We start from the raw sequence: 13,795 nt of genomic DNA on the forward strand, positions 1-13,795 counted from the left end.
TGTGGTGGGTAGGAGAGGAAGGAAATGGCTGTGGGCTGACGCTGAACAAGTGACCAAAGTCCTTGGTCCCAGGAGGTTGGAATTAGGGACTAGAATCACAGTGCCAGGGCAGTCTTGTCTGTCTTCAACCTGCATGGAGACCAGCCAAGTCAAAAGGCCATTCGATGGGATCATGACCTCCACTTCCTAAAGCCATGCCCTCACCCCCAGCTTCATTCTTCCAGCTTCATCTTTTTCAGAAAGAAAATATAACTGCCCAATTTTATTTCGTTATTTATACTTATTTATTAGAGAAGGTTGCTGGGAACCAGACCTAACCTGTCATAAACAGGCCTTAAAGAAACTGGCCATAAACAGGATTTCTGCAACAATGTGACAAGCTCATGATGGCTATGATGCACACTGCTAGAAGTTGTTGGTTTACTGGAGCAGGGCAAGGAATGCCTGGCCCACCTGGAGCGGAAAACTGCTCAAACCACAAGCAATAGCATGAGCGGCCTGCGCCTTAACATGTTTTTGCTGCAGATAATCAGCCAGAGCCTATTTCTCTACTCCTTGATAAGAATGCTTTGTTTCCCCTAAGGAATGCTTTTAGCTAATCTATAACCTATACAAACAATGTGTATCACTGGCTTACTGTCAATAAATATGTAGATCAAACTCTGTTCGTGGCTCTCAGCTCTGAAGACTGTTAGCCCCCTGATCCCACTTTGCACTCTATTTCGGAGTCTTTATCTTCAATTCCTCTAGCACCGCTGGGTTGGGGTCTCCATGACTGAACTGGTCTTGGTAGAAGGTCTCACTTTGTTCCCCAGGCTGGAATGCAGTGGCATGTTCACAGCACACTGCAGCCTCAATCTCCTGGCTCAAGCAATCCTCCCACCTCAGCTTCCTGAGTAGCTGGGAATACAGGTGTGTGTCACCATGCCTGGCTACTTTTTGTGTTTTTTATAGAGAGAGGGCTGTGCCATGTTGCCCAGGCTGGTCTCAAACTCCTGGGCTCAAGTAATCCACCCGCCTTGGGCTCCTAAAATGGTGGATTACAGGTGTGAGCCACTATGCCGGACCAACTGCCTAATTTTATAAACAAAATGTTCTCTTGAAAATCTCAGAGCTATACAATAGAGTAGACCTGTTCCCCAAACTGGTGTCCTGGGAAGAGCCCAGAGACTGGCTTCGGTGGCCTAGAATTCCAGTTCCGGCTTGTACCAATCTGGTTTCTCTTGAAACATATTCCCATTTTTCAGGGAAAAAAAATTTCCCCTAAATTCTGAAGACCCTTATTGCAGTGACATTCTGAGGGCCCTTATTGATCAGATTGTCCTGGAGGTTAACTTTCCTGAAAGGAGAGAGAGGCCTTACCTGGCTCAGCAAACACCCGGGAACTCATGGTGGCAGCCAGCACAGAAGAGCTGGGGAGACCTTCATGTTAGAGGGCAAGAGTTGGAGGTTTCTGGGATTTTCTAGGCCTCTCTGCTCCTTTGGCTGCTTTACTTAATTTTTTAAACCAAATCATGATGTTATTTTATAGGATGTAAAGAATTAGGGAGAAGAGAGAGAATTCCTTGGCAGAATTATTGTCAAAGAATTGTGAGATGAGATCCAAAATCTGCAGAGTAGGCATTGGGTCCTGGGGAGGTTTCCAAGGAGTGGAAAAGGGAAGCAGTGGGCTGGGACTGGGCACATTTTCCATCCATTGCTGAGACTAATGGGGATGGGATAGGAAAGGGAGGTGCAGTTATGCCCAGCCTAAAAAGAGGAAATGCTCCAAGTTGGATCATCTCATGGGCTGCACTTCCTTTGCACTTAAATGTTTTCTGTAGAAAAGAGAGGGAGAAAGTAAATTGTGGTCATCAGAGAGGTGAGTAGATACGAAATTTGCACTATCCTCAACTCTGTCAGCATCCTCATCATGGACTTAAACAGTGGCTGGGATTCCAACCAGAGATTAGGAAAACCTGTATATTTTTAAACCTTGCTAGCAGGGTTCTAAGTAATACCACTCTTCACAACCCAGGGTGGTATTATTAGAACTTTGGCTGAATGAGGGACTCCAGGAATCCTACAGATATAAAGCTATCTTATAGCTTTATCTTGGTATCAGAGGGTATGTGATGCTGGGTAGCACATGAAGATCTTGGAGTGCTGTGGTTTTCAAACCTTGCTTTAGCTGTCAAAGTCTTTCCCCAAGTAAAATCAAAGGGGAATTCCAATATATCACCAGGGCCAGTGGAGTGGTCTGTGTGATGCAGGAGCTGGAGGCCCCTGTCCCTCACACCCAGCTCCAGGGAACAACAAAGTGTGGGATGGACTGATCCATTAAAGCTCTCTCTCCCAAAAATGCATATCAAGGCAAGGTATCTGATGCAATGTTAGTAGACAAACTGACATAGCTTCTACTTGCTCCAGTGGACGGTTGGTGCAGGGTTGAGAAATTCAGTAGCATAGCTGCATCAAATGCCAGCTTGGAAGCGTGTCATGGATATTTGTCTAGTTACCCCTGCACTGCACACTCATCCCTGCCTCCATCTTGCTCATGCAGATACTCACCGTTAACTCCTTGAATTCTTGTCTTTTTTTTCCTCCACTATTCCAAATTCTAGAAATTATTGCTAACTTGACTTCCATCCTCCCTCCTCCATGTAGCCCTACTAGACTGCTCAGATTTCATTAGACAACACCCTTTCTACTGCCTGAGTTGTACATTTCATTTATTTGACAGTAAACCTGCCAGGCCAGGCCTGTATTTTCTTTTCTAATCAAAAGATGAGGTTTTCCTCAGGCCCTCTACAGACCAGCAGTCCTCATTGAAAACCTGCGAATGACATATGGGCATAGAAGAAGGCACAGGAGCCTTGCCCAGAGGGGACCAGCATTCTCTTCTGGATGTTGGATCAAGGTTAAGTCAACAGCTTATAACCTTCAACTGAACTTCCTCTAGGTAAAGCCTTAGGTTGTACTTGTCCCTAGGCCAGGCAAAATGCCCACTTGTATCTATTAGACTGATTCCCTATGCTTATCAATCACTGTATGTGGGAAAGGATGAAAAATCAGAAGCTGTATCTCAGTTTATACTTCTGGAAACAGTGGGATTATAGTGTTATAACGGTTAAATTAATAGACACATGAAAAGTGCTTTAAACAGTGACAAGCACATAGTTAAGTTCTCAGTAAGCTTAACAGTTGTTGCTTTTAGGAACTTCAGAAGAAGTATGGCTAGGAAATGCTAGGAAGGGACTCAAAGTGTAAGACAATAACATTCTCATGATTTCTCCCAAAAAGAAGCTCATGTTTCCAAATTGAAACATGTTGCAGTGGGCTGTGTTTTCCAAGGAATGCCTTGTGTTGTGGAAAAGAAATGATGAGGAATGCCAGAGAAACGGAAGAGGCCACAGATATCTTGCCAAGGATCAAGCGTTGGGAGTACTCCAGGCTTCAGAGGCATGTGGCTATCAGTGTCATAAATAGGCAGGACTTCAGTGACAACAGGCAGTTTGTCTGCTATTTTCATTTTGCAGATTACCTTCCCAGACTTCAACTTGATGCTACCTGCAGAAGTTGAACGTGAGAATGTTAAGCCAGCATTTCAGACCATCTGGATTCAGCTGTTCTGCCCAGCTCAGCTGTCTTCTGCAGAGAGTGGGTGGCTGTCCAGCTTCTTTCTGTTTCTCATTTTTGGTGACTCCTTGACAGCAGCCATCTAAAGTGATTCAATTCACATTTTCTGCTGCTGGGGAATGAGAAACCTGTGGTCAGAAATAACTCCTGATGGGGGCTGGAAATGAGTCGCTTATGGTGAAAACAGATCTCCTGGCTTCCTGGAATGCAGAACCATTTGATGGAAGTAAACCTGAAAACATGGACTCCCAGCTTTGTTCTTTGTCTCAGATTCCCTCTGAGATTACACAATTAGAGGAAGAATTAAATAGGACCTGAGAATTGTTGTTTTCCACCCTGTCCTTTCTCAGAAAAACTGAGACCTGAGAACAGAAACAAAATCCTTAAAGTCATTCAGGATTAATATCCCTGTTAATAGGCCCAGGTGTCTCAGTGCTCAGGTCCTGGATATATCCCACGAGTCTTTTACTACAGTGTACTCTCTCATCCTGGGCCTCATTTATCCCTTCCGCAAAACAGAACCAGCTGGTATTTGCTACTAGCCTTTCCCAAGGTTGCTTGGAAGTTCCTGGAAGAAACATTCCATAAACTTATTTGCATAGCATGTAGTGATGCAGCTGACATGCAATAGACACTCAATAAATAATGATGGCTACTTGTATTGAATTGTTCTCCAGGCCAGGAACTACCGAATTTATGTGTGCTATCTAATTTAATCCTTCTGATTGACTCTGAAGTAAGTGCTTTTATGGTGCTTATTATGAAGAAGAGAACTGAGGCTTAGAGAAGCCAAGTATCTTACTCACAAGGCCCATGAACACACTCTTTAACTATGCTGAGCGTGCACCCACATGCCTTTGTTTACAGTGCTATTTGCCTATTATTTCACATAATCCTCCAGTGGCAGATGTCTTTATCCCTATTTACCAGGGAAATTAAGTGATTTGGGGGCACACCAGAGCTGGAGCAAATCCAGGAGGTAGAACAGGGTCCGCTAGCCCCACACCTACTCTAATACATTGAACTAGAATCTTTGGGGAAGATAATTTAGAATCTGTAATTTTAGACAAGTCCCTGGTGATTTTAATACACAGCCAATTAGAAGCCATATATCTAGTTTCAGAACCTGTTTTATGGTTGAGTAAGCTAATGCCCAGTGAGAAAACAGAAGTTTCCCAAAGTTATCTTACAAGGTAGCTACACAGCAAAGCCAGGAGCCGTAGATCATGCCTGAGGCCCAGGCCCTGCATCACATAGTAGTTGCTATGTTGCTTTACCTAGAGCCCCCCCTACCTGCCTGGACCAAGGTAGTCATTCTCTTGGCTTCTACAGCATCAATGGTCAATAAGTGTCTGCTGAGTGCCTCTCTGTGAGTTGCTCTGGGCTGCAGAGAGCTGCCTTCCTCAAGGTCACGTCCCATTTCTGGGTGTAGTCCACATGCAATAATTGGTTGATGTAGGTATAGAAACTCCAGTTCCATGTCTCCTAAATTGGGCCTGTTCAATTCTGAAGGGTCATTTCAGCTCCAGAATACCCCATACGATGAGTCTAGGGGCATACAGGGACACTTCCTCAAAAGTAAAAGACTAATAATTGCATCTCATGGCCCCACCCATTTAAAAAGAAGCACAGTGCCCAGTAGGTAGATTTTCTCTACTTAGGAGGGAGGGCTACTCTGACTCGCATACACAGAAGGTTACCAGTAATGACTGGGATGCTGAGTAGGAATGGGCTCTGCAATGGGTCCAGGCTGTGGCACAAGAGATCCTGTGGCTTGTGTCATAAACCAGGCAGACCTTATGGTGTTAGAGTTAACGTGGATGGGAAAAGAAACCCACTGGGCCCTGTGAAATCTACGCTTTAGTAGAAGAACCTGGGGTTTTTGAGAAAAGTCAGGCTGTCTGAAGAGGAGAACTTGTACCTTTTGAAAAAAAAGTTTCCGGTGTGCTACTGAACTCTTGCAGAGACAGAGAGCCTGGCCATGGGAGATCAAATGATTTTCATAGCCAGAATTTTGCAGAATTTGCTCACCATGATCTGGGTTCAGTCAAACCTACCAAATCATAAAGCCAGGTGGGCCCAGAGGTAAGATTGAGGCAGTGCATTGGGATTGGGCACAGCAGTGCCAAAGGGCATTGCACAGTAAACCATACGAGCAGATGGCTCAGACCCCCATGTCATCCATACTGCATGCCACTCACTCACTTCACACCCATGGCTGCCTGGGAGTCACTTATGACAAGGTGATGGAGGAAGAAAAAGGCTGAGCATGGTTCACAGATGGTTCAGCTCAGCATGTGGACACAAACAAAAAACGATGCCAATTGCTCTACAGATCAACTCAGGGATGGCCTTGAAAGGGAGAAGTGAGGGGAAATCCTCTCAATGGATAGAGTTTGAGCAGTTTTCTCAAACTAGTCATTGACTTGTATATACAGAGAAGTGGCCTGAGGTTAAAATATATGTGGACTCATAGATAGATAGTGTTGAATGGTCTGCATCATTGGGCAGGGGCCTGGAAAGACAAAGGTAAAAATTCTGGGGGAAAGGGGTTCTGGCAGAGAGGCAAGTGGATGAACCTATGAGACAGGACACAGTATGTAAAGATGTGGTACTAATCCCATCAGGAATTTGGACATACAGAATGACTAAGGTAACAAGATGACTCAGCCAGTTGGCATCAGCCAGCTTCTGTTATTTGTCACCACAGTAATGGGACAGTGAGAATATGAACAAAGTCATTATGGTAGCAGGAGTTCAGATGACACGTGGCCCTGTAGCTGAATGTCCAACCTGCCAGTAACATAGCCCACTGTTGATCCCCGGCTATGGCATCCTCCATCCATCAGGGAGACTAACGAGCCATTTGGTGGAAAGTACATGTCTGATTACATGGCACCTATTCTACTCCGAAAAGAGCAATGACTCATCTTAACTGGAGTAGAAACACTTTCCAGGTATGAGTTTGCCATTTCTGTCTCCAGTACCTTAGACAGCACCATTATCTGAGAGCTTACAGAGTGTTTGTTCACTGGCACAACATGCCACATAACATTACTATAGACTGGAAGACACACTACAGCAAATGAGGTGCAGCACTGGGTGTATGGCTATTGGATCCACTGATCCTACTATATACCTGTGTTATCCGCAGGTTTCCAGGCAGATACAGTAATGGAATGGCCTGCTGAAGGCACAGTTAAGGCACCAGCTTGGAAAGAGTATCCTACAAAGAAGAAATACTATCCTCTAGGATTCAATATAGACCTTAAATCAAATAATAAGTGAAGCTGTACTCCCAATAGGTAAAATTCATAGATTCATGTCAAAGGTGGAAGTAAAATTGCCCTACTTACCATTACTCCTAGTGATCCACTTTGGGGGATTTGTGCACATCAGGGCTGTACGGATTTAGAAATCCTGTTTCCCAGAGGAAGAATGCTTACCCCTTGGTTCCTAAAGGGAGTCTCATTAATCCTCAGCTGTGGCTGCACTCTATCTCTTTAGACTTGCAGGCCAAGAAACTAACAGGCAAGGAGAGGAAGAGGTCACTATCCGGGCCAGGGTAATGGGCCCTGGTCATCGGAAGTGGGTGGAGCTACTTTTACTCAATGGGGTTAGATAAGAATATGTTTGGCATCTGGGTGACCCATTTGGATGTCTCTTGACCCAATTTTAATGGCAAATGGACAACAGTAGCAGCCATATCCTTGTCCTGAGAGGAGTGTGAAGACCAGGGGCTGAACCCCTCAGGGATGAGGGTCTGGGTGAATCCTGAAGGCAAGCCACTTAGGCCAGCAGAGGCATGGGCTGAGGTTGAGGAAAATCTAGAATGAGTGTTCTAGGAGTGGGGTGATAAGCATCATTTATAACCTCAAGACCGGTTGCAGCTGTTGGAGGTGGCTACTGTTCACTCCACCAACCTTCCTCTTGCAAGTTTCCTTAAAAAATGAGGCTCAACAGATTTCTGGATGAGTTTTCCAGAACTTTGTATATAAGCCAGTGGATTTGAATGGCACAAGGGGTGGGTCATGGTGGAGTTCATAGTGTGCTGCCCAAGTTTTTCCCTCCCAGGTCTAAAGTGCTTCTTCCCCAGCTGCTAGAAGTGTTGGCAGCCAGTGCTTCTCAGCGGAATTTCCTCTCTGAGGCCCGCCCTCAGCTAAAAACAGCTGCCTTGCCCAGAGTTGTGTCCTCTTCCAGGAGCATCCTGCAGCCAGGACTGGTTCAGATGGGGGTATAAAAGCCTGGCCCCTCGACCTCATTTGTGCTATCCCAGTTCTAAAGCTCCCTATGGGATTGCTGAGACCTGGGCTGCAATTGCACCACAATATCAATTCTCCCTCTCCTTAGTTCAGCTTCCCCACACTCTCAGTGAACCCTGCATGAACATCTTCATCTAAGAGTATGCTTTCCAGAGAAATGAGTTGGTGACATTCCTGATTCCTGGTTGAGATCTGTGTGCCATCAGAAAACTTAAACACCTCCAATGCTTTGTGCCCACCGTTTTATACTCAAGGCCCTGGTGATGCTATTCCCAATTGTAGGGTAATTAGGTTCAGGATTCCTTGAGAGAGGAATAGGGGATATGAGCAAATTCTGTTCAGTCCTTCACAAACAGAGGGCACCTCTTCCCTCTACTCCCCTTCTTGATCTCCTCGTGAAGATTGACCTGAAACCTGAGGGTCTACTGATCCCAGTGAGCTATTCTGTGGCCATCCCATACCTCCTGGACAAGCTGACCTCTGGAGGTACATCCCGATTGATGTTTAGGGCTGAAGTCTGCTAGGCTATAGGAGAGGCAGAGAGGTTTTTTGTACTCAGAGTGAGGGCCAGTGATTGCTCTGAGTGGGAGCCCTTCTGTAGTAGATACAAAAAGCTCTCTGATGGTTCTAGGGATCCATGCTTCTACTTGCAGTTCTCACAGAGAAATCTTCCAGAAATAGAGTAAGTGTGCCAGTTATCCTGGCCCCTTTCCGACTTGGGCTTGTGAGTGTGGAACCCTCTGACAACATTCCCTCCCTCAATGGGTGGAGCTAATGATGCTTTCCAAGAGGTAGTGCTCTCAGAATAGGAGATCTTGGTGGGTCATTGGTCAGATCCCTTAAAAGTTATTAATATACCCCTATTATGGATGGGGTAACTAAAGCCAAAAGTAACACAGTGACAGAGACCAGTTCTCTGTCTGTGATGAAACTGAGGTCATCTGCCTCCTAGATCAGTGCCCTTCCTAATGTCTCATTCTGTTCTTTATATTGCCTTGTGCCATTGCCACCACACAGTCCAAGGGGGACGGCCTTATGAATGGTGCCCCTGGCAGCTTTGCATGCAGCGACCCTGCTGGGCATGCATGACACAGTAGGCCATTGGCCCTCCAGATCAATGGCCTTAGACCATGCAGAGTTATACCAGCAGGGCACCTGTGACCCTTTTCTACCCTTGGGGACATAGTTGGTCTCTGCGTTCAGGTACATAGGTAATGTGACCAATGGAAACGCAAGCTGATTTTGTATGCTGAAAGGGAATCCTGATTTAAGTTGCTTATACAGGAAGATGAGGTCCTGTCCATTTGATTGAAAGCTCTCAAGCTAGTAAAGTTAAGGTGTGAGTAAACAGTGACAGAGAGAAGTTAATTTTCTGGGTCTAAGAACCTAACCTTTAATTGCAGCTTTGGCATTCAGAAAGTTTCCATGCCACTGGTTCTACTTCTTCAACCACAACATTTGGCATTCCACCCTGCCTCAGCCATTCTTCCAATTATCTTCTCCCCTCCCAACTACCAAGGCCCCAGTTCCATATCCTCCATACACTGCAATAGTGAGCTAAGTGCTTCTCCCTTCTCCTCCCAATTCAGCCCATGGCCACCTGGCTGCCCTTCCTGAAGCCCCTCAGAGTGTGGTCATGGAACTTCTCTCCACTGAATCAAAACTTGCAATGCATTCTATTCCTAGAGTGACCACATGCTCCAGTTTGCTTAGGACAGTGTTAATTTATATCCGTTGTTCCAGAATAATTATGAATAATACCACTTTTCTGCTCTCAAAAGCATCCTAACTGGGCTGGGAAGAATCATATGTTCACCTTACATGGAGCACAAACTCCCCACCTAGACAGCCTGGCCTCAAACTTCTTTCCAAATTTCCCCACCATTTCACACATACTCCAACATGGACATCTTTTGATGGGCTCCCACCCAACTGGGTAAATGCAGCATGATCATTCCTACTTCTTGGATTTTGCTCAAGCAACACCCCTTCTCCTCTACCTAGACTGAAATACCTCCAGCAGAGCCTCTCCACTTTGTGCATGCACAAGACCTACTTTAAGCTCCACCACACCTGTAAAACACGCACCTAAACCTCTGGTCAAGGGTCACCTAGCCTTCCTCTGATTTCCAGTGTCTGTCATGTCTGCCTAGTCTGGGTTGGAAGACCGAAGAGCAGGGTCGGGTAGAGGGAGATACCACAAGGCTGTTAAAATAGGTCCCAGGAGAGGCAAGCATGAGGTGGGGAGGAAAGGAATGGTGGCAAAGCTCCAGATATTTTCGTGGCTGAAGTTTGGGGTCTGGGAAATACAGTTGAAAATGGGAATAGATGGCTGGAATGGGTTTGTCAGTTTCACCCTGCATTTCAATGAAGACCAGCTAAGCCAAAAAGTCATTTCCCAGGGACACAGTTCCTACCCCCATAACCAAGCCCCTCTTGGCCACAGCCATCTTTGTCCCCCTCAGCTCAGTGTGGATTTCCCACAAAAAAATTACAACTAGTGACTATAATAAAATATGCACATACTTTATGTATTCCTAAAACAACATTTACTTCCATTTAATGAATCACACTTTGGGTTCACAAGAACAATGACATTTTTATACTGATCATCTTTGCCAGGACCTTTACAAGATTCCAGGGAGGAAGAGAGGAGAGGGGGAACATTGCCCACACGTGACAGGGGATCGAATTGGGGCTCCCAGGGGGTAAAGAATCTGCACAAAGCTTTACAGTTTAAAAATAACTGATATTCATGGAGGATAAGTTTTAAAGCCTCAATAAATTAAATGCAATACTTTTTTTTAAAATATATATATATATAAAATAAAACCCATTCCCTTTGAACTGATAATGAGGTTACCTCAGAATGCATTGTAAGAAGGGAAAACAAATTAGGCAACACTCAGGCTCTGGTTTGGTTTCAAAAATGGTGATTATTTATGGCTTTGAAGTTGGAGATTTTTGGTCCAGATACTTCATGGAATCCTGCACCCACTTCTTCTTGGGGTCGGCACAGATATCCTTGGCCAGTTTGGTCTTGAAGCTGTGGGAGATACAGGATGCAATTGGAAGGATTGTTTTTGAAAATTCTGCCCATTTGACCCTAAATATTTAAGGACCATCTGCCACTGGACAAAGGGTTGCTACGGAGAGGAGGAAGGATGAGACTCTTGGGTTAGTTGCTGCTCTTAAAGGCCCAGTAAAAACATCTTTGCTCTTGACTTGAAGAAATTGATATGACTACAGCAATCTCCCAGGCAGGGAGCTGGGAGTGAACACTCACTTGTGAAAATTAATGAATTGGACCATAGAGGTCAAACTATCAGAGTCTATGACTCCCAGCAACTGTGACACAGTTCTTGACTCTGTGCCCCAGACATTAATTTTTTGTCTAGGGGAGGGTGAGCTTTATTTACTTACATCACAGCTTTCTGGGGACATTTGCCACTGGTGATTCTCCTGTAACTCTCCAGTCGCTGAAGGGGTATCTTCCTATTGGCCAGGTTAAAGCAGCAGGTGGTTGGGACAGAAGCTGAATTTTGGGGAAAAAAAATGAACAGAGAAAAAAATGAGCCACATGATGATACATAGACATTTCCAAGCATGACTTTGTAAAGGAAGTTAGGAGAAAGCAAGGAATTGCGAGAGGTGGAGGGAGAATCCCTCTGCTCTGAAGTCTTATGTGTCTGGAGGATGCTGTCCTGTGTCTCCAGCATCCTCCCCTGTACATTGAGGACTCATCATTACTGTTGAGGGTATGGAAAAAGCTTGGTCAATGTGACAAATGCTAGCTCTGCCATTATAAAGACCTACATGGCCATGTGATGGTCATGGTAATTTTCACCAAATATTCTCCATCCTCTGTTTTGAGACACAAGGTAGACTTGCATTTCTTGACCACTTTTGTTTGGTTGGAGGCATTAATTAGTTTTGATCAATAAAGGAGGAGACAAAGTGATGGGTGTCATTTTTGAGCCACAGTGCATTGCCTATGCAAGTCTCCTGAGAGCTTTCTTCTGCTGTATGACAGTATCCATCAATGTTCCCCCTCATGGGCAACTTCTCCATCAGTCTAGAATCCTGAGTATAAAATGCAGAAGCCTGAGCTCATACATTATAGATATTTAGTACAAGTGAGAAAGTAACTTTTGTTAATTTAGTTAATTCTGTTAAGTCATTGATAATTTAGAACTGTTTGTTACCATGCCATGCACTGGCTCAGTGGGACCGATACACTCACTAAATTTGTCACCAGAGTATGGGAAAATGAGTTATGGAACAAATCTCCTAGATAACTTTCCCAAAGAGTGTCAAAATAAGTCACCTCAAGAGATCCCCCTGGGACCTCGTTCTTCTCTTAGCCACTGTCTCTGAAAGCTGTCCTGGAGTCGAATTAACATACTGAGCCTCTAATCAACAGATTTTCCTTCTCTCCCACTGCCAAAAATGCCCACCATGCCCACAGTAAGACAGAGCCATTCCCCATTCCCAAACACTGTAAGGATAGCTGGGTATGGATGCACCCAGCAACCCTCTTGAATGTGGGGAAAAGCCTCGGGAGCCTGGCCTTCTAGTTCTGGCTCTTCCAGTGACTGGATGTGAGGTTGAGGCATTTCTTGTCCACCCACAAAACCTGTTTCCCTATTTTTCAAATGGAGAATTTGCAGTGAGTCTCTAAAGATTCTTGCTGACCTAGTAGCTCTGGAGGTGGTTACCTTACCTTTCCTGTAAGGAGTTGGGGGGCTTACCTGGCCCAGCGAGCCCCTGGAGGCTGAAGGCAGCTGCTATGAGCAGCAGCCACGGAAGTGCTGCGGAGACCTTCATGTTGGAGGCCGAAGGTGTGAGCTTTGGCGTGAGAGGTGGTGGTTTCTGGGTTGGTCTCAGCCTCTGTGCTCCTCTGGCCCATCTGCCTGCCTTTTATAGGGAGCAGACAGTATGGGAGCTTCCAGGGAAGCCTTTGCCCATGCGCGGGTCACGATGAAGGGATTCCTGAATTGCTGACCAGATTCCAGATCCCAGGAATTCAAGCAGAACAGAAGAGAGGCAAGCTAGTGGGAGGGACTTGGTACATTTTTTAATCCATCTGGATCTTGCCTTGGAAAAGGAGGGGAATATGTGATTATGAAATGAAGTTAAACATCTGTAGTGGGGGAAGGGAGCAAGAAAACCAAGGGCCTGGGGGATGAGTTGAAATGAAACACCTGTAGTGGGGGAAAGGAGCAAGGAAACCAAGGGCCTGGGGGATGAGTCGATCTAAGAACCTTCCTTGATTCCTGCGTTCACATGGTGGTCTTGAGGATTTTGGAGACCAGGAAGGAGCCCCAAAACTTCCATTAGGCTCCCACCCAGATGCAGAGAGAGCTCAGCAGCCCTGCACATAGTTGCATCTCTGAACCAGGAAGGACAACACACCACAGCTTTGCTGCTGTGTTTCAATGTAATGATCACAGAATCTTAGTGCCCTGCAATTTTAGCATGATAGGACATCAGAACTGGATAGTTTCTATTAATCTTGACTTCTGAGGCACTTTAAAACCATTTGCTTAGCTGCTAAAGCCCTTTTCCAAATGGAATTAAAACAAACCCCAACTCATCAAATACACTGTAGTGAAGAGGATTTATTTGAAATAGAATAGGCAGCCTCTCGTGCCCTTATTCCCCAGGGAACACATTTAGGGAACACATTTGGAAAATCAATCATCTAGTTCCCCCCTCGCTCTCTGAGCACACATTGCAGACAAGGTATCTGATGGCTAAAAATATCAAAGAGAGAGGCGACACAAGAACCCATACATATCCCTCTGTTCATAACACTAGGCACCCTAGTTGGAGAAGGTATAAGGGAGGCAAAGTCTTTAATGGAGTCACTGCAGTGGATTACAGCATTGAATACTGGTGTGGAGGTACTGCAA

General features: G+C 45.3%; 1 protein-coding gene across 1 annotated transcript; it reads right to left on the reverse strand.

Moving 5' to 3' along the window:
* Nucleotides 1-10,406: 10,406 nt before the first annotated feature.
* CCL11 (C-C motif chemokine ligand 11) lies at nucleotides 10,407-12,780 on the reverse strand. Its single transcript, XM_004041942.4, has 3 exons — nucleotides 12,632-12,780; nucleotides 11,304-11,415; nucleotides 10,407-10,926 (listed from the first exon to the last, which is right to left on the reverse strand). Exons 1-3 carry the CDS (start codon nucleotides 12,705-12,707, stop codon nucleotides 10,821-10,823), a joined length of 294 nt encoding a protein of 97 aa, XP_004041990.2. The 5' UTR covers nucleotides 12,708-12,780; the 3' UTR covers nucleotides 10,407-10,820.
* Nucleotides 12,781-13,795: the final 1,015 nt, after the last annotated feature.

The sequence above is a fragment of the Gorilla gorilla genome, chromosome 4, assembly GCF_029281585.2.
Source record: "Gorilla gorilla gorilla isolate KB3781 chromosome 4, NHGRI_mGorGor1-v2.1_pri, whole genome shotgun sequence".
In the NCBI taxonomy this organism is placed as follows: Eukaryota; Metazoa; Chordata; class Mammalia; order Primates; family Hominidae; genus Gorilla; species Gorilla gorilla.

Bases quoted from the DNA above. Each gene is read 5' to 3' on its own strand.
- CCL11 (XM_004041942.4), bottom strand. From the start codon at position 12,707: ATGAAGGTCTCCGCAGCACTTCCGTGGCTGCTGCTCATAGCAGCTGCC. The intron at 11,416-12,631 runs GTAAGCCCCCCA...CCCAAAATTCAG, and splicing joins CCAGGGGCTCGCTGGGCCAG to CTTCTGTCCCAACCACCTGC. The intron at 10,927-11,303 runs GTAAGTAAATAA...TATCTCCCACAG, and splicing joins TGTCCCCAGAAAGCTGTGAT to CTTCAAGACCAAACTGGCCA.